This window comes from Lipophrys pholis (genome assembly GCF_963383615.2).
Source record: "Lipophrys pholis genome assembly, chromosome: 10".
Lineage (NCBI taxonomy): Eukaryota > Metazoa > Chordata > Actinopteri > Blenniiformes > Blenniidae > Lipophrys > Lipophrys pholis.
The window spans coordinates 28080398-28102387 of record NC_137640.1 but is presented as its reverse complement, the minus strand read 5'-3'; the positions used below and the strand labels follow the sequence as shown (position 1 = coordinate 28102387).

Sequence of the window (21990 nt, the reverse complement as noted above, 5' to 3'; positions counted from 1 at the left end):
GCCTCTTTTCCTTAGCTTATTGAGAATTCAAATGTTCCTTATCATGGCCGCCACTTAAACCCTTCCGGGGTTAAGGAAAAGTGGATAGGAAAGGAGATAGGAGGGATTATTCGGATGCACCTGTAGTTTCAATGATGGCTGCTGTAGAAGTAATGGAGCTTTGCATCACAGCTGTTGATTTGTGTGCTGCCTCATCTTACAAACTACATGGAGTTGATATAATGCTGTGGACTTGACACCTTCTGATTGCGCAGGTCATTCAGACAGTTTCCGCTCGTCTGGGATTATTGTTTCCAGAGACGAATGGCACATGCAATAATAAGGTTTTTATGTTTCTTTCTTTAAGATACCTCAGTTTCACATTTCCATCACATCGAGATCTCAGAGAATCCAGTGATCATTATGGAGGTGTACTCTGGGGGTGTTCGTACTAAGTGTGCATTCACATTCCCCTGGTTGTTTCGGACCGGAGTCCTCTTCTGGGAAAAACTGTTTCATTGGGGAGACATGAAATCTCCCCCGAACTCTGAACCAGATCTAAATGACATGACGTAGTGTGCAATGCATTCTGGGTAGCAAACAAACAAAGCTCACCCCGCGAATCAGCAGAAGCAGACTTGGAAAGAAAAAGTTGCCGGCAGACATGGTAGTGAGGAAGAAGTAGTGAGGAAGACTTTCATTGTTATCTGGTCTGAAGACTATATCTTGTGGTTGTTTGTGGTTATCCATTAGCCACGAGCTAAGTACCCTAGCAACCACGGGATTCCTCTTTCAGTCCGGACCAATCAATGAGCCGTGTTTCTACTTTACTTCATCTCTGGTCAGTGTTTGTTTCAGGCGACAGCGCCCCCAAACCAGCAGCTGTTGTAATTGCATGACATTTTCCAGGGGTTTGATCTGGTCTCAAAAGTGAGCGTCAAAGCCACCGAACCAAATGAAGGTGTGACACCTTCTTTTGCCTTCTCTCCTTGAGTATTGGGTAGAGGATTTTCCTCCTTGTTGCTGGATGTCCAGGATGGTCTCCCAGTTCTCCTTCCTCAGCCGGTCCACCTGATCAGAGCTCCGCGTTGTCTAGCTGTATGTCGTCGATCTGCTGATGCATGAACTCCAGGGATACCTAAAGTTCCCTGATTTCCTGATTATTCATTCCTTCAGGATACTTTCCATGCCGATGCTGTTCCCCAGAGCAGTGGTGTCAGTGGAGGACTCCTGCTTCTTGTGCCTCTTATCTGGGGGAGGGACCCCGGTAGACTCTGGTAGATCCATGGCCCACTGGTAGTAGAAGCAGTGGTCGATGAAAGCCTCAAGTTGCTCCACTCTGGTAGCTGTGACAGTGTGAGACTGCAACAGACAGGCTGCATGTACTGGCTTCTTTATAGATCTGTTGATGTATGACGATTCGGAGGTTTATCTAGTGTAGCAGCGAGGGGCTGCCATGTAAATTCAAACAACCTCACGGAATCTCGTCTCATCCTCCGTTCATTATTAAGTGTTTCTAAGAAGACAACCAACAAGTCCTCCACAACAAAATAAGCGTTTTCCAACGATTATAACTTATCAGACTTTGCAGAGCCGGATTAACATCCATTCAGCAGAAAGTCAGCTGAAGCATCTGGAGCATCTTCAGGATCAGTATGAAGACACACGGTCATAATCATGTTTGGCAATGGCGTGTTTTTCCACTTTGATAGTGGCTGAAGATCTTTGGGAGATGGCAGAGCAGGACTCTTGAGGAATTTGCCAATAATGTCGTCAGCTGAAGTTATGACTGCATATATATAATCTTACTCAGAATCTTCATCAAGGTTTTTCCCTAAGATTTTAAAAAGTTGTGATTACCGGGAAAGGAGTCATTGACGATAAATGTCAGACATTGAATTGGAATATTATTAACTTTATTCTGTCAGAGCTGTTTTGTTGAGCTGTTACTGGACTGATTTTATTTTAAACCGCAGTCCTCTTCTGGTATGCACAAGTAAATGCTTCACAACCACAACAGGACACAAGTTTGGCTGTACGTCTGTCTACGTTGCTGGAGAGACTAACTATAACACTGAAGAGCAGGTTTAGCGGTGGATGTTTCTTTGTATTTCCCACTAGCTTTCAAAGTAGCAATGCTGTTTTTGTTACGTTCACTGATGTGAGATTGAGAGCTGCCTGTCTGCAGGGACCGGGTGGGAACAAAACACAGACCTCTGCTCTGTAGTCTTCCTGTAACCTGATCAGTACACACACATACAGACACAGATACAGACAGTTAAGCTTCTCATCCTCACTGTAGCTGTATTCCTGGAATACACTGCAAGTTCTACAAAAGTACAACAGCATGTTCTTTTTCCAACACACAACTAGGTCACACGTGTTACAGAGCTTTTCTTCTGGTCATTATCATCGTGAACTGAATGATGGACTTGCACAATGATTTGTAAATGACTGAGGCAGCTTAATAATATTGGTGTTATCACATGCATCATTTACATTTCAGGCAAGGCGCATTAATATATAAAGTACCATTATGACACAAGTAAATTCACAATGCTTTACAAGAAAAGTGATCCAGAAAGGTATAAAAAGGAGGATAGAAAATAAAAACAATGCTTTATTAAGATAAAGGTAATAAAATAAGTAAAATCTATTGTCTCATGGGAAGTCTGAGGAAATTATATTGATTTTTAAGGCTTGATTTAAAAGAAGTGTGTGTCAGGAAGTTTCTTCCACCGGAGAGGCGCGTCGGAACTAAAAGCTGCTTCACTCTGTTTCTTCTGACCCTGGAATCACTGAATAAACCTCTTCCTGAGGACCTCGGGTTCTGGTTGTGTGTCCAGTGTTAAATACATAAAAACTAAATTGCCTTTCTTTTTTTTTTTTTTTTACACAAGCCTTCTTCTGTTGGATGACTTGTCAAATTTATTTTGTGTCTGTGCTCTGGTGCAGGAGATGATGCAGATCTGTGCAGTGAGCTTCTTCAGGAGTCTCTGGATGCCCTCCGAGCTCTACCTGAGGCCACACTGTTTGATGAAGGAACTGTATCATCAGTGTGGCTGGAGGTTGTAGAGAGGGCCACCAAATTCCTCAGGTCAGTGAAATTCTCACATTATGCCCGTGCACAAATGTTTTAATCTTTTCATTATTCCACAATTTTACAGGCGACAAAGACATCTAACAAAGTGTCAAAAGGATCGTTTGTACTTTGTTTTGTCATGAACTGACTCAATGTTGAGATTAAGATGATTTAAGTGAAGACATTTTTCTTTAACATATTTTACAGAAACAAAGATGATTCCAAAATGTCTTTGTGGTGTCATTTGTGCAACACAAGCGCCAGTAAAGAAACAGAGCTAATCAATTTAAATTGCTTTTCAAGCAAACGAAAATACTTTTTGCTCGAAGAGAGTCAGAAGACGATCAGTAGAACTTGTTGGAGGTGTAGTTAAGAGATTAGATAAACTGGAACCAACATTTGTCCTACAACTTGGGGAAAAGAATTATGAACTTAATACTGTATTATGGTTTGGGACACCAACTTCATATTTTGTGTTTTTATGCATGTGAAATTTGCTCTTTCTAGTGTTGTGATTAATTCAATCAAATACTTTGCCATGCAGGGGGAAATTAAACTTAACTCTCGGCTTTAAAATGTTTTTGTTTCCATTCTTGTTTGGAACGCTTTTTATTTCTCAAGCTGGGACATATTTCAGATATACATGTTAACATTAGTGTCCTCTTTCATAGCATTTGTTTTGTGTCTCATATCAGAATTGAGTGTAAACCTTGTCAGAAACTCTTATTGGAGCATACCAGACGTGATTGACTTGAACCAGTGTCGTAGGAGGAGTTGATCTTGCTGCTTTATATTCACCTGACTGGTGTGACTACACATACTTTAAAAAACAGAGTTTGGGCTCTCTGCCTGTCTGAATGTCAAAGCACTAATGTATATTTACACCAGATTTATGAGAAAATTAACACAAAGTGATCTGATTAGTTTTGTGGTTCACCATTTACAGAGCCACCATTCATTGTTCCTAGTTTGACAGTATTTCTTTCCTGTTGGTTAGTTAGCGAACACTTGAAAATCAGAAAACTACTGCAATGTGCAGCTCTTATAGCCTCAGTGAGCCGGTATTTCACTTTAAATGAAAATATGCGGAGGAGTGGCATAAAACTAAAAAGTTTTCCATCATTGTTGAAAGGGTTACAAAGATAAAACAGACACAATTTGTAAAAGTTTGAATGTGTTATCAACCAACAGTGTCCAGCAAAGTGCATCACACGTCCTCTTCCAAACTTGGTGATGAGAACCATGCATGTAGAAACAATCTGTTCGTCTTTTCTGCTGCAGATGCAACCCAAGATCTCAAATTTGGAGTCATCGGTCCGAAACACAGATTTCCACTGGTCTAATGTCCATTCCTTATGTTCCTTGGTCCAACGAATCTCTTCTGCTCGTTGCTTTTCCTTCTTAGTGGTTTCCTAGCAGCTATTTGACCACAAAGGCCTGATTCGCTGGGTCTCCTCTGAACAGTGGATGCGTGATGAGTGTCTGCTGCTGGAGCTGTGTGACATTTATCTGGGCTCTAAGCTGAGGTGCTGTTAACTTAGGATTTCTGAGGCTGGTGACTCTGATGAATTTATCCTCAGCAGCAGAATCGACTCTTGGTCTTCCTTTCCTGGGCCGGTCCTCATGTGAGCCAGTTTCGTCGTAGCGCTTGATGGTTTTTACAACTGCACTTTGGGACACGAATTTAAAGAATTTCCCCCAGGGGTTTAATAAAATACTTGTGATTCTGACACATTCAAAGTTTTTGCAGTTTTCTGGACTGACTGACCTTCAGTTCTTTAAGTAATGATGGACTGTCGTCTTGCTTTACTTAGCTGATTGGTTCTTGCTTTAATAGGAATCATAGCAGTTGTCAAATAGGACTGTCATCTGTGTACCAACCCGACCTTTGCACATTACAACTGATGGCCCCGACCCCATCAAGATGGCAAGAAATATCCCTAAATGAACCGTGACAAGACTCAGCTGTGAAGTGAAAACCTCATGGAGATCATTGAGAGAAGGCCGAGGGTTTTAGTTTTGATGCCTTCAGTGAGAATCTGCAATGTAAATAGTCTAGAAAATAAAGAAAAAACATTGACTGGGAAGGTGTGTACAAACTTTTGACTGGAATTGTATATAATAGAACCTCTGTATTAACCATTCAAACTTAAGTCTGTTCATAAAGACTTTATATATACTTTATATTTTAGACTGTATATTACACATATGTAAATCACACTACATTTTACTACCACCATTTTCTGGTGAAATGCTAATCATTTAATGTGTCTGAGTATCTGAACTGCTACTGTGAAAAGCAACGGCTTTTAAAAGGTTAAAATCAAACACGGAAGTAAAGCAAACACACTTTTCTCTCTTGTAAAAAAGTATCGTACTCTTTGGCCTTAACAGGCCCAGATCAGCCTGGCCACCTCTACTCTGCCTATTGCCGGCCACTCCTGGAGAAAAGACCTGTCCCACAGGTCAATACTTGGACATGTTTAGTTTCAACCAATTGAGGCTGGTGAAATGAAATGGGAGCTTCTGACAAGGTCATTCCAAAGGCAATAATGTTAGACACAATCATGGTATTCAGAGAACTGATGTATAAATAACCTGAGGTTTTACACTATAATGTCATAAGCTCTGATATGGTTCAGAAGATAGTCGTGGCAGAAATGACTGTTGACCACCTATTTATCCAAGTTAAAAATGTCTCATCATAGAAAATACTTTTGGACATGATCTTTTTGACATGAATGCAAGTCCATGAGATTTAACCACAAGTCCTGAAATGTAATCTATTACTGAATGTGATGATCCAACTGTATTTCTGTTGTGATTGTGTCATGTCAGTGATGTCCATGGTAGTGCCAGCACCAAGGGGAACATCCCTCTTCAGGATCAGCACCTCGCACTGGCCATCCTGCTGGAGCTGGCTGTTCAGCGGGGAACTCTCAGGTAACTCCAGACCCCTGGAAGCGGCTTAAAGTTGACACTCGCTGTTTCCTCCTCACTACTCAATCAATCAACTTTATTTGTATAGCACTTATTTGTACAATCAATGTAAACAAAGTGCTTAACATGATTTAAAACAGTGCAAAGATACAATAGATAAAATGAACACACACACACACACACACACACACACACACACACTGCAGACATGCCTAGTGGTATGGAGACATGGCAGGGCACTGAGGACTTAAAGTGAGGAAAGGGCCACATTTGGGGACCGTCCACATTGGGAGTGGCACAGCGTCTCACCACAGGGGGCGCTGCCCCACAGATCCCCCCAGCCCGGGCAGACCAGCGAATCCCACAACATACGTAAGGGACCAACCAGGTGCCCGGGACGGGGGAACCCTCGGGACAGCCCCACTAGTGGGGAACGTGGCCACCACCAGTGTATCGACCCCTGAGAGGAATCACTGGAAATAAAAGATTCAGTTAACAACCTAATAAAAGTAGATTAATAGATAAAGTAGAAAAATGGGTAATGCACATCTGCATATATACATATAGACATACATATTCACATATGTGAAAATCAGTTAAAAGCCTGATTTAAAAAGGTGAGTTTTTAACCTTTTTTTTTTTAAACCCTCAACGGTCTCTGCAGCCCTGAGGCTCCCCGGCAGGCTGTTCCACAAACGGGGACCGTAGGAGCTGAATGCAGCCTCCCCGTGGGTCCTGGTCCTGCTTTTCGGCACAATTAAAAGGCCGTCGCCAGAGGACCTCAGGGCCCGTAAGGGTCGATATTGTAGAAGTAGGCCAGATAAATAGGAGGGTGCAAAACCGTTAAGACACTTAAAAACTAATAAAAGAACCTTAAAATCGATCCTGAAGCGAACGGGAAGCCAATGCAGTGATTTTAAAACGGGCGTGATGTGGGCCCGCCCCTCACTTTGTCATCCTGCACTCCCAGTCAGCTCCTGTCTGCTGTTCTACTCCTGTTGCGCCTGTGGGAGAGCGGTACCAGAGAGATGGACAACGAGCGCTCAACCCAGGGCACCAGTGCTCCTCTGTTGCCCCTCCTGCAACGATTTCAGAACATACACAGCAGCAAGAAGGAATCCGTTCCCGAGGAGGAAGCAGAGGTGAAAATGACCCAATCCAAAATGATGATGAACATAGAAAGCTGGACACAACCGCTTCAAGAACAGATAATAGGATAAGGCTGTCATGCTTATAAACTCAATGTTGTGATTAACAGATCCTCGCAGCCCCTCTCAGTCCAAATGAGAGTTTCCTGCGCTACCTAACCTTGCCTCAGGATAATGACCTGGCTATTGATCTTCGGCAAACAGCGGTGGTGATCATGGCTCATCTGGACCGTCTGGCTTCTCCCTGCAGCCCTCCGCTTTGTAACTCTCCAACGTCACACAAGGTGCCCACTCACTTTAAAACCCGTTGATGTGTTTATTTCGGTCAGTGATGCTGCCCTCCACTTCAGTGAAGGCAGTGCTTCTGCTTCGTTTGTTTTTGCAGCTCTTTGAGTCTCGAAGCCCTTTTTACAGTCTGTCACACTGACACACCTGCACTTACACTCACACGTCAAAGTGGGTACTCTTGGTTGAGAGTTTAGTGTGCTTCTATATGACATTTATGTACAAGGAATGTGACACCAAAGATAGGAATTGCATTGCCAATATTTAGTTTGAAGGGCCATCGGATCACCTGAGCCACAGCCAAGTACACATTAGTAGTAGTTGTTGAGAACATTTCATTGGTGGGATGTGATTTTATGGGTAACAATTGGCACGGTTAAACATCATCATCAGAAACGCATTTGCCTAGTTTAAGGAATAATTAAGTAGATTCTTATTGACCGAACCACCTTCACATGTGAAAAGCGGACTTGACTGTTTTATACTGTAGAACATGGAGTTATCATTAAGAAGAAACTGCTGCTGGAGCTCAAAATCACCTCCACTGTCTTTTATTTTGTTCTAGGGGACCTTACAAGAAGTGATTGCCTGGGGTTTGCTAGGCTGGAAACGTTACGCCAACATTAATGGACCCATTCAGTGCAAAGCCCTTTCGAGCCTCGGAGTCACACAGATCGTGTGCTCAGAAAAGGGCTTCCTCATCCTGTCCAGCAGTGGTGCTGTTTACACCCAGAACTATAAGAGCACAACCCTGGTCAGTTCTGCAGCGACTTACTCTATATTTCTTTCAATAATATATCGGCTGTTTTAAAGAGTGTCTTTCCACCTGCTGCAGTGTACGTCACTGACTTGTTTTGTTGCAGGCTCCCATACTGATCCATTGTCTGAGCTCCCGGAAGATAGTGAAGCTCGCAGCTCATCCCGATGGGCAGCACTACCTGGCTCTGTCAACCAATGGGGAGGTGTTCTCCTGGGGCTGTGGTGACGGCGGCCGCCTCGGACATGGAGACACCACGTAAGCTGACTCACTAATGTATTTACTCCTGGTCACGCAAGACAGAAGGCTGTAGTCATTCTGATCTTTCTGTGTGGAGAGACCCTCACAGAACATTAAAGTCATAGGTTTTGGGATTTGTAGAGCTCTAAAATGATTTCTTGGAATCTATATGAAGTGAATGATTGATCAAACAGACGGTGAAAATATTCATTACGTTATCGGACAAATCTAGGACATTGATATTAATCTTTTATTCTCAAGCAATCAGAGTCTGAGCTGATTTCTTTTACACATGGAAGAAACGATTCAGACCTCAAAATTTTATTTAATTTCTCACAAAAACACGTTGCATCTGTAATGCATACAGATTGATTTTTTTCAACAGAATCAAGTCAACTTACTGTCATCTAAATATCTTCAATCTGATGTTGAAATGTTTCTAACCCCCCCCCCCCCCCCATCAGATACCTAGAAGAACCGACGCTGATTGCAACGTTCAATGGGAAACAAACAGGGAAGCATGTGATCCACGTGGCCTGTGGCAGCACGTACAGCGCTGCAGTCACAGCAGACGGAGAGCTCTACACCTGGGGCAGGGGTAACTACGGTCGACTGGGCCATGGTGAGCTCCACAGCCTCTTATCTTTGTGCTATCTGTCTAAACATTGAAGAGTACCATGTTAGCAGACTTGATGACCAAAAGAGCCACTTTGGTCACTTTCCATCCATCTGGAGTCGCTAAACATGTGTAACCTTTAAAATGACGCAGAACACAATGCTGTCAATCTTTGCCACATTTACTGTTTTATTTTGCATTGAGGTTTCATTTGTGTTCTTGTCGCTTGTAACCCCGTTGTAGTTTTAACAGTTGTAACTTTTTTTTACTTTAGTGCAGTTTTTTTTGTTTTTATTTTTAAAGTAGTTTTTGAAGTTTTCCGCAATTGAATGGTTTAACCGTTAACAATTTTATTTAAAAAAAATCAATTAAAGTTTAATTCATTTTGAAGCCGTTTGTAGCAATTTTAGTAATTTAGAATGTTTTTATAAAAACAAAAAACTGTGAAACACAAGAAATATGTAAAGTAAATTTAGCAGTTTTCTTTGTCTTGTTCGGCAATTTTGACTTTTTTGCCCGATTCTTTTTTTTAAATAACTAATTTTAGCAAAGAGAATGAGGTAATTTTGAAAATGATTAAATGAAAGAAAACTAAGATAGAAATGATTTAACATAACATTTTGTGAAGGCTTCATGGAGGACGCTACAGAGGGTCTTGGAAAAACTCCATGTTGCTCCAGGGCCGCAGGTTGCAGGTGTCACAGGTCACGGATGTACCTTTTTTCTAACTTTTCTACTTACCATCTTCCTGTTCAGGCTCCAGCGAGGATCAGACTACACCAATGTTGGTAACAGCACTGAAAGGACTGAAGGTGATGGATGTGGCATGTGGAAGTGGTGATGCCCAAACGTTGGCTGTGACAGAGAATGGTACGGATGTTATGTTTTCCTGTTTCAGACAGTAAAACCTGTTAACATTTTAATCATTAAACCTGTCGGGAGTTATCGCACGTCATCAGCTTGATGCTGCCTTGACATTTGATACCAGATGGCAAATTTTGTACGATTCATGCAGAAAGAAAAGTTTTAATATTGAGTGCTTAAAATAATCCCACAATGTAAATGTGAATGTTTTGTTTCATGTCTTTTTGTCTTTATGTATATGTTAGGTTTTGTTAGGTGTTTATTAATACTCCGAGACATTAGAGACCATGTATCAATACTAATGTAACAAATACTATGAGTAAAGAGCAATTAATTACAAACAAATGTTCATTATATTTTTCGATTATTGTCACAGAAGTTAAGGAAATTGTGTTTAGGACCTGTTGAATAGTTGAGCAATACAAAAATGTGGTAATTTGTAATAATCATCACGAGTGGCGTTTTGTTAAAACTCGACATGTACCCTCTCTATCTGTATCCACAGGCCAGGTGTGGTCATGGGGCGATGGAGACTATGGGAAACTGGGCAGAGGTGGCAGTGATGGCTGTAAGACTCCCAAGCTGGTGGAGAAGCTGCAGGACCTCGACATAGTGAAGGTGTGCTGCGGCAGCCAGTTCTCAGTGGCCCTCACCAAAGACGGCCAGGTGTACACCTGGGGGAAGGGAGACAATCAGCGTCTCGGTCACGGCACAGACGAGCACGTCCGTTATCCAAAGCTGCTTGACAGCTTGCAGGGTGAGTTGGATGTTTAAAAACGGACACTTTGGAGGATCTTAAGCACAAAACAATGAATGACTCTTGTCACATTTGCAATCAGGAAAGAAAGTGGTGGACATTGCTGTGGGGTCCACACATTGCCTCGCCCTCACCGACGATGGAGAGGTGCACAGTTGGGGCAGCAATGATAAACTGCAACACTTTGACACGCTATTCTCCAACAAGAAGCAGCCGAAAGCACTTCCAGGTCTGAACTCCAAACACATAGTGGGGATCTCCTGTGGCCCGGGACAGGTGAGACATGGAGCTAACTTTAATGTGGTTGCAATGGCAATAGACGAGTTTACCACATACACATTTCTGTTTGTTTTCAGAGTTTTGCCTGGTCCTCCTGCTCAGAGTGGACTGTTGGACACCGTGTGCCCTTTGTGGTGGACGTTTGTCCAATGACCTTTGAGCAACTGGACCTGCTCCTGCGGCAGGTGAGCGAGGGGATGGACGGCAGCTCTGACTGGCCTCCCCCACAGGAGAAGGAGTGTATGGTGGTCGCCACACTCAACTTGCTTAGGCTTCAGGTATGTGACAGTCTGCTCTTTCATGTTTTGCCCTGTCTCCCCAGTATTCTTTGTCAGAGTGACGGGTAACAATTTGCACAATGTATTGTAATGTTGTCACTTTCATAGTGCTGTAGGAGTGATATTCTTGTTCACAGATCACAAATATTAGCCGCCCCATTAAAATACACATCAAAAGCAAAATATAGGAGCAATTGGAGACTGTTGATTCTTTGCAGTGTGGTTTTAAGCACAATATTGGCTGTTAGTTGACATTTCTGTTTTGTGCTCAGCTCCATGCAGCCATCAGTAACCAGGTGGATCCAGAGGAGCTGGGACTGGGGCTCGGCAGCGTGTTGCTCAACAACTTGAAACAGACTGTAGTCGTGCTAGCAAGCAACGCCGGTGTGCTCAACACTGTGCAAGCAGCTGCCCAGGCTGTCCTCCAGAGTGGCTGGTCAGTGCTGCTGCCCACAGCTGAGGAGAGAGCGCGGGCACTCTCTTCCCTCCTGCCTAATGCTGGTGAGTGCTGATCACATCATCTGCTTACACCGATTCTTCAAATTAACAGACACTTTATAGTCCGTTAACTCAGGTTGCTATGATGGCACTGACAACACTATTATACAATATTATTTTCCCCCTTTTCAGCGTCAGGAAATGACATGAGTGTGAGTCCTGGGCGGCGCTTTATGATTGACCTGTTGGTCAGCAGTTTAATGGCTGATGGAGGTTTGGAATCTGCACTGAATGCTGCCATCACTGCCGAGATACAGGTCAGTGTGTTAAGTCCATCAATCGTCTGCTGTCGTTTCTCTCATAATGTGTTCATAGCTGCAATGCCTTGTTTATTTATGAGTTCAAATTGAAAATAGGACTGGACGGCGGATGGAGATTTTGCTTTTAAATCTTCTTAACGTTTAAATACAGACTGGAATTATATTAATAGGTCCTGTTGTCTTAGCAGTTTAGGTTTAGTTGTTACAACTTGTAAACACTCTTAAGAGTAATTCAACGCCCATTGCTTAGACAGAAGTTTGATTACACTGGTCAACAGCCAAAAAATTGTCTGGTGTTTTTCAGCTGATTTAGAGGAATTTTGATGTGCTGAATCCAAAAATAACATTGGTTTTGCTCAATCAGGTCAACTTTTTTAACTAAGCCAGTTACATGGTTTTTGACGTGTTTGACACGTTTTTTTCTAGGCTTCGACTAGAAGATCTAGCTATGTTCATTTTCATATATGCTATTTTCATGATTTGTGGTTTTAAAATATCCTCATTTATCTTATTCTGGCACAAAACAAAGCCCACTCAGTTCTCCTTCAGTCCGATACAAACGGTTTGAATCTACGACTCTTCTTATTTGCTCTCAACACTGAGCTTGTCAACTCTCATGTTGAGTGCTTGTTATTTGACCCCAGCCTCATTTCTTTTGGGATGCCACAGTGCTCACTAATAAAATCTAAGTTGCTATCAGCTCATACACATTCTGTATTGTCAATATTTAACACTTAAGTGATGTTTGGCCAGGAAATGCTGTGCTGCAGGATATTTGATATATAATATGAAAGAACAAGAGGCTTTCTTTCAGGGCTTAAATCAATGGCATTCACATTTCCGAAATCGCTTGGTGATGACTAGAGAGCCACATCTTTCAGAATCTTTCATTCGTTGTCTTTTAGGCTGCAGCTTTTGAAACAGAGGACCAATAAATGAATGATTAACCTGAATAAGTCACTGTAAATGTTGACTACAAATACTTGTCCGTGTCATTATTTGACTCAACAATGTTCAATATACATTTTTATAAATTTCCCAGTGTCCATCAAGTACACATTATCATACAGTAGACTTCTACTGTATGATAATGTGTACTTGATGGACACTGTGGAAAAGCACAACAGATTTTTTTTTAATGGGTTTAATCCACTTCTTTCACATCCCAGAAAATCCTAACGAAAACTCTTGCAGGGTGAGTCAAACATTGTGTTGTTTTGAATGACAGGATATTGAAGCAAAGAAGGAAGCACAGAAAGAGAAGGAGATAGATGAGCAGGAGGCTAATGCCTCCACCATGCATCGCTGTCGCACCATGCTGGACAAAGACCTCATCAACACAGGCATTTACGAATCGGCAGGAAAACAAAGTTTGCCTCTTGTGCAGCTTGTCCAGCAACTTTTGAGGTATCTGCACTTTCCTTTGTGTTACAACTATCTGCAATGTGAGCCATTGCTGTTTTCCAGAAATCTTATTCCTCTGTCTTCTACAGGAACATTGCCTCCCAGACCATTGCCAGACTGAAAGATGTTGCTCGCCGGATCTCTAACTACCTGGAGGCAGAGCAAGTGAGTAAGGAGCGCTCTGCTTCTCTGGACCTGCTGCTGCGCTTCCAAAGGCTGCTGGTCAGCAAGTTATACCTGGGTTTGGATGGCACAGAGAATGTGCAAGGCTACAGTGAGTCACACAGTTTAACTCAAACACTTTCTTTCGCATTCATATTTTTCCTGTTGATAAATGAGCTGAAGATAGAGTTGACTCTGTCTGGTGTTTTGGCAGATCCGGAGCTTCTGGGTGTTGGCTCGTTGTTGAAAAAGTACATTGCTTTGCTGTGTACTCACATTGGAGACATCCTCCCAGTGGCAACGAGCATTGCCTCTACAGGTCGTCGCCATTTTGCTGAAGTCTCTCGAGTTATTGAAGGGGATCTAACTGGTAATTCCTCCTCCAAAAACATGCATGGTTTTAAAGAACTCTTAAGATGTTTATCAATGCCACATTGTTTTGTTTTTTCATTGCCAGGAGTTCTCCTGCCTGAGTTGGTGGTGTCCATCATCCTCCTCCTCACCATTGATGCTGGTCTGATGCAGGAAACTGGTTCGATCCCTCTCTTGGCTGGACTGCTAGAGCACTTGGACCGTTTCAATCACTTGGCCCCAGGGCATGAGCGGGACGATAATGAGGATTTGGCCTGGCCCGGCATTATGGGTACAATTCAGTTTGCATTGCACTAATGAAAATATAATCTCACAGCTTTTACCATCCTGATCAAAAAGTCGAAACAATTGACAAAACTTCCCTTTCAACAAGAATACACCTTTATCAGAACCAGAGTCGAAGAGGTCTAAAAATAAAAAGTCTACAAAATCACATCCAGCAAAACAGACAGATGTGAAAGAATATTGTGTTGTGATTATTAGGCCTTGTGTTTTTATTGCATTATAATTTGTTAAACTGCGCCCAAATAAGCGATCCACCAAGACCCAATTCTGGCAACGTATCTAAATGCTCAACGGTCAATTTTTAGTGCTTAACTGCATTGTTACACATTATTCACCACATCACACAACTATTGAGATCAAATTTAAACATCAGACTGTTTAAGTCAACATTAAACAGGTTAAGGTATGAATTTGTTTTTGAAGCTTGGCTCAGGGGGACACTCGTGAGATAATCATAAGCAAAGAGTGTGTTTCAGGAGTTTACAAGGTTTTCTGCTGTTGTGGCAGGATCCTTCTTCACAGGGCAGAGCTCCAAGAACAACGAGGAGGTTTCACTCATCCGCAAGGCTGACCTGGAGAATCACAACAAAGATGGCGGCTTCTGGACGGTCATTGATGGGAAAGTGTACGACATCAAAGACTTCCAGGCTCAGTCTCAATCACTTGCAGGAAATAGTATCTTGGGTAAGGCTAACAAACTATTTCCCCACATAAGTATATAGCAGCACTTGTCAATGCCATTGGATATAATGATGTGCCTTCTTCTGCAGCCCAGTTTGCAGGTGAGGATCCAGTGGTTGCTCTGGAGGCTGCCCTTCAGTTTGAGGACACTAAGGAATCCATGCAGGCCTTCTGTGTGGGTCAATATATGGAGGTACAAACTATTTCATTTCACGATGTGCAAAAGAAGCTGTTAGTGTTTCTTCTTTTTTTTTTTTAATTGCCATGACCTTTATCATTCACAGCCTAACCAGGAGACGGTGACTACTCCAGACCTCAGCAGTCTTTCGTCGCCCCTCATCGACACTGAAAGGAACTTGGGGTTGCTGCTCGGACTACATGCCTCATACCTGGCCAAGAGCACCCCACTTTCCTCCATGGAGATCGAATGTGCCAGTGAGTGCATACAATATAAAGTAGATGCATCTTGATCACTTGGATCCAATTAAACTTAAACTTTGATATTTGATCTTTCCACACAGAATGGCTCCAGTCCTCCATATTCTCAGGGGGCCTACAGACCAGCCAGATCCACTACAACTACAATGAGGAGAAAGACGAAGACCACTGCAGCTCCTTGGGTACCACCACTCCAGACAGGGCCAAACTGTACTCCCGTAGGATCACCCTCAGCGACCACGCACAGCCTTTCCTCCAGGCCATTGCTGACAACAACACTCAAGACCACACTGTGAAGGTACAACCCAGAGAACAACTGGAGAGGCTGAAACATGAGCGGTGGGGGCATGAAGCTGAATGAACCTTGCTTTTTGTTTGCTGTGTTTTTAGGACTTCCTATGCCAAATAGAGCGTTGCTGTAAGCAGTACCACCTTATTACGCCCATCACCTTTCCTCCGGAGCACCCCGTGGAGGAAGTGGGCCGCCTGCTGCTCTGCTGTCTGCTCAAGCATCAAGACCTCGGTAACTTAGCAACTGATTTCATGCTTGTCTTATGAAGAGGTTGAATAAGAAACACATCTTAGCTCACTCTGTCGCTGCACTTTTGAGATTGCCGTGTTTTTGTTGTCCTAAAAACACATTTCATTCAAAATGTCTTCTCTTCACAGGCCACATTGCGCTGTCACTTGTCAGTCAATGTGCCTTGGGTGTGGACCAAGGCAAGCAAAGGTCCCTCCCTAAATCAGTGATTGACGTGTGCCGCATGGTCTACCAGGCAAAGTGTTCTTTAATCAAGGTATGCTGTTCACTGGTGGAAACGTTTTTTTAATAGGGCTTATTTGTGTCTGTTTTTGGTTTTAGTTTTTCAACTTAAACTTTCACTTTCTGTGATATATGGTTGGTTTTATGGCTATTTTCTCTTTGAAGCCCTGAACATTGGCGCTCAACTGCTCTGAGCATGAAGAGAGAGATTTGCCAGAATTGAGGAATAAAGTCAGGTCACCTATTTGGGTGAAGTTCAACACGTCATAATATGTTCATAAAAAAAACAGTCTAATCAATGAGAACTGGTCTACAGGCTGAGGATGGAAACTGCGATTCACTAGTCTATTGTTTTGTTGAAATCAAAACTTTACACAAAGTGTACAGTCCGTGGGTGAATGCGGACAGTGATGCACTCAGAGTGCATGCAACCAATTCTCCCTGGTCACAGACAAAAATATTTACCCATTTCTAGCTGCTGATTTTGATCTTGTAAGCCCATTTTGTTTTTAGAAAGTTTTTTGTGTGCTGATGGATAAAATGTCAACCGCCAATTCAAACATACTCCAGATTTCATGAACGTATAATAAAAAAATCAACAAAATAATCTACTTAATATTAAACTTTTTTTTAAATGCTTTAGGAACTGGCTAAAACAGTCAAAGTTAAGTAACAATTAGTTTTAAAGATGAAGGGAAAAAACATTGTTTGTTAGAAAGATTTGTAAAATTATATGAATTGATAATGCAGTTAAGTACTTCAATATAATGTACTTCAAAAGCACGCCACTGTTGCCCAGTTAATGTGCTCTTCATGTTTGAATGAATGTTAAACAACCACCGTTAATTAGGAAAAGACCTTGAATTGTGCAAGAGTCCATGTCTCAGAGATACTTTATTTAGCTTTCTAATTTCACACAATTATATCCACGTTTTTCTGGCCCAAAATATGAATCCGTCGTTTTACAAAGAAGAAATAACTGCTGCACAATTTTTTGCTTTTTTGCAGTTCTGTTTGGATTCAATCTAATTTAAAAAATAAAAAAATAAAAAAAAATCACTTCTTGAGTACTTCCTGGTATCAAATGATATGCTATAGTTTTGTTTTTTTTCAAAACAAATTTAAAAGATACAAATAATATGGCCATTAATGTAGTTTTCACTTTGTCCCTCTTATATCAGACCCATCAGGAACAAGGTCGCTCGTACAAGGAGGTGTGTGCCCCAGTTATCGAGCGTCTGCGCTTTTTGTTCAATGAGTTGCGTCCAGCTGTGAGCAACGACTTGTCTATAGTGTCCAAACTGAAGCTCCTCAGCTCCCAGCCTCGTTGGAGGATGATCACCCAGAAACTCATCAGGGACCGGAGGAAAAAAAGAGGTGGGGTATTTTAAACCTGCTGCAGTATGACGAAAACTCTGCAACGACGACAAAAGTCATCACTTAATTCCACTGTCCCGCTTTCTTCAGTGCCTAAGAAGTCAGAGTCTGCTGACATCGAAGAGACAAAACTGGAGAATGAAGGGACCAATGAAGAAGCACTTAATGTGAACATTAACCCCACGCCTGCTGACAGGAAATCACCCACTGGGAAGACATCTAAGGTAGTTTTATTAATGCTTAAAAAATGACAAGTGTTTTTTTCCTCTTCTACATCTCAGGAATGACTAATCAAATAGTTCTCTGTGAGGCACACTGTAACGAGGAGTTGAGTAAAAAGTATTTTATTTCTGTTATTTGTCTGTCAGCTTATATAATCGTAGTACCGGTAACAATAGAAAGGTTGTTTTGTATATGTACAAGTTTCGTATGAATATATTCTTCTATGTCTTTGCAGCAGGACAAGTGGCAGCCCCTTTTAAACACTGTGTCCCATGTACAGAAGTACCGGTGGCTGAAACACAGCGTTCAGGGTGCCTTTTCTCAGTCTAGCCTTATGGCCACAATCGTGGAGTTTGCACTGAAAGAGGAACCACTGGATGTGGAGAAAATGAGGAAATGTCTTCTGAAGCAGGTAAGTGAGATGACCAACATGTGTTTTAGTGCATTTTACAAAACATTCTGAATTGATTGTATTTGTGACTTTGGAAGGTTTGGAAGGCCCTTCTTCAGTTTTGCCTGTGTTATTGTGTACATAGTTACTGTATTATCGTAATATGTTACCATGGCATTGCAGTAACAAGTTACATCATTGGATTAGTTGAAAAAACATTCTGATGCATGTTAACTTTGTTCCTCATAGCTGGAGAGGGCTGAGGTGAGGCTGGAGGGCATCGACACCATGCTAAAGCTTGCCTCTAAAAGCTTCCTGCTGCCGTCGGTACAGTACGCAATGCTCTGCGGCTGGCAAAGGGTCATACCTGAAGGGACCAACATTGGGTAGGCCACCCCCTCTCAAATTTTGTGGTTGAAACAAAAAAAAAAATCTAGTAATGTCTTAAAGATTAACTGCATTATTCGTGACATTTTTAGTGGGTGAGATTGAATCAGCGCTCAAAATATTAAGACTCAACATGTTTAACATTTCCTTCTCAGAGAGCCCTTGTCTGACTGCCTGAAGGATGTGGATCTGATCCCTCCCTTCAACCGCATGCTTCTCGAGGTGACCTTTGGAAAGTTGTATTCCTGGGCCATTCATAACGTTCGCAACATCCTGCTTGAGGCCAGCGCTCGCTTTAAAGAGCTCGGTGAGTGATGCCAGCAGATGGCTCCAGTGAACTCAGAGAAAGCATGTCGGGGGTGTTGGCTCTTGTGAATGTCTTCAAATCTGGCACATGTGCCCACATTCACTTCTAGGATGATGTCATTAAGGTTTGGTAGCTAAAAGCCACATTTTGCTCAAATTTGTCAATTTCAACCTGAGCTTCTGATTAGATCTGTTCTAAACAAATTGACTCACTAACCACCTGCTCTTGTAACCAGGCGTGCAGCCTGTTCCTCTGCAGACGATTACCAATGAAAACCCAGCAGGACCAAGCCTTGGAACCATTCCACAGGCACGCTTCCTTTTGTCCATGATACATATGCTATCCCTGAAACATGGATCTAATAGCCTTAGTCTCTTGTTAAACTCTGGCATACTGGCCCTCACTCAGAGTATACTTCGTCTCATAGGTGAGTACTACTCAGTTGAGGACAAGCGGTGCACCCATACCAGAAGAAGGTTAATCTCTTCCTGTTCATGGTCTGAGCTGATGTTTCTTGATTATTTCCAGGACCCAGCACCGACAGCAGTGAGGAGGACCTCAGTTTATGTGCCCACGGAGGCTCAGCCACAGTGCTGGAAGAGTCCAGAAAGGAGGCTGCCCCGGCCCCCCTGCCTGCCTCTGGCCCCGAACTGGCTGCCATGATGAAGATTGGCACCAGGGTCATGAGGGGAGTCGACTGGAAATGGGGAGATCAGGTATCTAGATTTAACACGCTTTTTTTGTAATCATTAGGAAATGCTGTGCAAAATGATGTTTATTGTCTTCCCTTGTGTGCGTCTTCTTCAGGATGGTCCAGCGCCAGGTCTCGGCAGAGTCATTGGGGAGCTGGGTGAAGACGGCTGGATCAGAGTTCAGTGGGATACGAGCAGCACCAACTCCTACAGGATGGGCAAAGAGGGAAAGTATGACCTTAAACTAGCAGACCCACCTCCAGCTGCTCAGCCCCCGGCTGAAGACTCAGACACAGAGGATGATACAGGTCGGTCTACAGTGCAGCCTAATGGAGGTCCAGAGTTGTGTGATAGATGTTCAAATGTTAAACTTTAACACCTTTCTTTTGTTTTGTTCTCAGAAGGTGAGCTGATGGAGAAAAGCAGCCATCCAACTGCCATGATGCTCACCAGCACAGTCAATCTGCTGAAGACTTTGTCTCTGTCAGCGGGGATCTATGCGGAGGTGCTGCAAACGGATGCAACACGAACTCTGTGTGGTCTGCTGCGGATGCTTGTGGAAAGCGGTGCTAATGACAAGTCAGGTAACTTGTACACAGTTTCATTTTCCAAGACATGACTGGAGAGAATCTTCTTTTGACTTGACTTGTTTTTGTTGTCAGGCTGTCACTCTCACAGGTTGGTGTCTCGGGAGCAGCACAGGAGCTGGTGCACCCTGGGTTTCATACGCAGCATTGCTCTCATGCCACAGATGTGCAGCACCCTCAGCACATCTGCATGGATGGGCCTGCTGATCCGAATTGTTGAGGGACATCAGTCCTTTAACGCCATCACTCTGCAGAGACAGGTTGGTAGACATAATGATTTCATCTTGTGTTTTTGATGAGACCCGTTTCTTGTTGTGTAAAAAATCCTGTTGATAATCAAATTTGGTGTCTCCAGATACAAATGCCTAGAGCCAGGGTCTTTTCTTAATTTATTTTTTTTATTATCTAACTGCATTGCCAAATTATATACATATATTTCACATATTGGTGTTCTTGGTCAAAAAGATAATTTTCATACACCAACCCTGAACTATCAGGGAAGATGCATGTATATCTGTATGTACAGCATACATACAGAGCACATTTGTGATTTGTCACCATTTTACGAGACACTATAAAGACTATTTATCTCTGAAGACTCAAGTCATCCCAACAAGGCCATTTTTGTTTGACAGTATGTGATGAAAAGAGGGGAAAAAAATACCAAGAAAAACATTTAATTTCATTTTTGAACACAGTAGTCAAGTTTCTAAAAAGCAGAAAGTGTTGTTTATAGATCCAGGGCTCACTTTGTTTTACATAGTTTGTAATGCAGAAAAGTCTTAAGAGTGTCATTGTTTCTTCTTGTGCCTCCTTTCTCCATTTCCAGATCCTGGCCCTCCGCCTCCTGCAGGCGGTCCTACCTTCATGGGACAAGACTGAGCGCTCTCAGGACATGAAGTTCCTGGTGGAGAAGTTATTCAGCTTCTTGGGAAGCCTCCTGAGCACCTGCTCCTCAGACTTGCCCCTCCTCAGAGGTACTAAAATTGGGAAAAGCCAAACTTATTTTTTGTTTCCTTTTCCCCCACTAATCTTAATGTCTCTTCACAGAAGGTTCACTGCGACGGAGGAAGTCCCGGCCACAAGCGTCTCTGACAGCCACTCATAGCAGCACACTGGCAGAGGAGATTGTTACTGTTTTGCGCACTCTACACTCACTTGGTCAGTGGAACAGCCTGATAAACGATTACATCAACGTTCAGCTGAGCTCCATTGGGGACATCATGGCTGGCTGCCAGTCTGAAGCGGTAAGATTTGTCTCACTGTTTGGGATTCATTGACTGTGACGCTAAAATCTAAATTCACAGACATGCTTTCTCTTTTTCGCTTCCTTCTGTACATCACTGGCACAATCATTTATTGTGACTGTGATACGTTATCTCTGATTCCAGTGTTTCTTGGAGGAGTATTTCTCTGATTCGGAGGGTCCCAGAGTGGGCAGTCTGATGGCTGTGTTGGCAGTGATTGGTGGCATAGATGGGCGCCTCCGACTCGGTGGCCAGGTCATTCATGAGGAATACGGCGAGGGAACAGTCACACGCATCACCCCAAAGGGACGCATCACAGTCCAGTTTCATGAGATGAGGACGTGCAGGGTTTGCTTGCTCAGCCATCTCAAGCCGGTACAGGACTGAGAGGATCACAACTTGTAAACATTCTCCCCTTCATTATGTAACCTTCTTTTTTCTGTTGTTTATTTGTCCGATAGTTGCCGGTCATATCGTTCAGTGTGCAGAACCTTCCTTTCACTGAGCCTATGTTGGCTGTTTGGGCCCAACTGGTTAGCCTAGCTGGAAGTAAACTGGAGAAACAACGCATGAAGAAGTCCCTGAGTCGAGGCCTCACAGGTACAGCTCAGATGTTGAAGACTTTGTTGTCTTGTACATGACTCATAAACAGAATACCCTTAAAAAAAAAAAAAAAAAAAAAAAAAAAAAAA

General features: G+C 42.7%; 1 protein-coding gene across 6 annotated transcripts in view; it reads left to right on the top strand.

Annotated features, from left to right (window-relative positions):
* herc2 (HECT and RLD domain containing E3 ubiquitin protein ligase 2) overlaps positions 1-21990 on the top strand; it is a 62523-nt gene that overhangs the window by 9550 nt on the left and 30983 nt on the right. For 3 of the 6 annotated variants that reach the window (XM_080473585.1, XM_080473582.1, XM_080473581.1), the window contains exons 1-35: positions 7012-7143; positions 7260-7433; positions 8000-8188; positions 8298-8449; positions 8896-9053; positions 9804-9917; positions 10417-10668; positions 10751-10944; positions 11025-11225; positions 11498-11726; positions 11856-11980; positions 13212-13390; positions 13477-13661; positions 13764-13919; positions 14007-14192; positions 14714-14890; positions 14977-15080; positions 15172-15322; positions 15409-15623; positions 15716-15848; positions 15995-16122; positions 17270-17465; positions 17556-17689; positions 17923-18099; positions 18328-18464; positions 18621-18772; positions 19008-19199; positions 19301-19488; positions 19580-19772; positions 19866-20048; positions 20127-20311; positions 20881-21028; positions 21102-21298; positions 21443-21673; positions 21760-21898. In XM_080473585.1, coding sequence (XP_080329711.1) covers positions 7030-7143; positions 7260-7433; positions 8000-8188; positions 8298-8449; positions 8896-9053; positions 9804-9917; positions 10417-10668; positions 10751-10944; positions 11025-11225; positions 11498-11726; positions 11856-11980; positions 13212-13390; positions 13477-13661; positions 13764-13919; positions 14007-14192; positions 14714-14890; positions 14977-15080; positions 15172-15322; positions 15409-15623; positions 15716-15848; positions 15995-16122; positions 17270-17465; positions 17556-17689; positions 17923-18099; positions 18328-18464; positions 18621-18772; positions 19008-19199; positions 19301-19488; positions 19580-19772; positions 19866-20048; positions 20127-20311; positions 20881-21028; positions 21102-21298; positions 21443-21673; positions 21760-21898 — 5968 coding nt within the window. In that variant the 5' untranslated portion in view covers positions 7012-7029. Of the gene's footprint in view, positions 1-2934; positions 3077-5899; positions 6005-6971; positions 7144-7259; positions 7434-7999; positions 8189-8297; positions 8450-8895; positions 9054-9803; positions 9918-10416; positions 10669-10750; positions 10945-11024; positions 11226-11497; positions 11727-11855; positions 11981-13211; positions 13391-13476; positions 13662-13763; positions 13920-14006; positions 14193-14713; positions 14891-14976; positions 15081-15171; positions 15323-15408; positions 15624-15715; positions 15849-15994; positions 16123-17269; positions 17466-17555; positions 17690-17922; positions 18100-18327; positions 18465-18620; positions 18773-19007; positions 19200-19300; positions 19489-19579; positions 19773-19865; positions 20049-20126; positions 20312-20880; positions 21029-21101; positions 21299-21442; positions 21674-21759; positions 21899-21990 lie in introns of those variants that run through there. The other 3 variants (XM_080473586.1, XM_080473583.1, XM_080473584.1) reach the window with 3 other exon arrangements.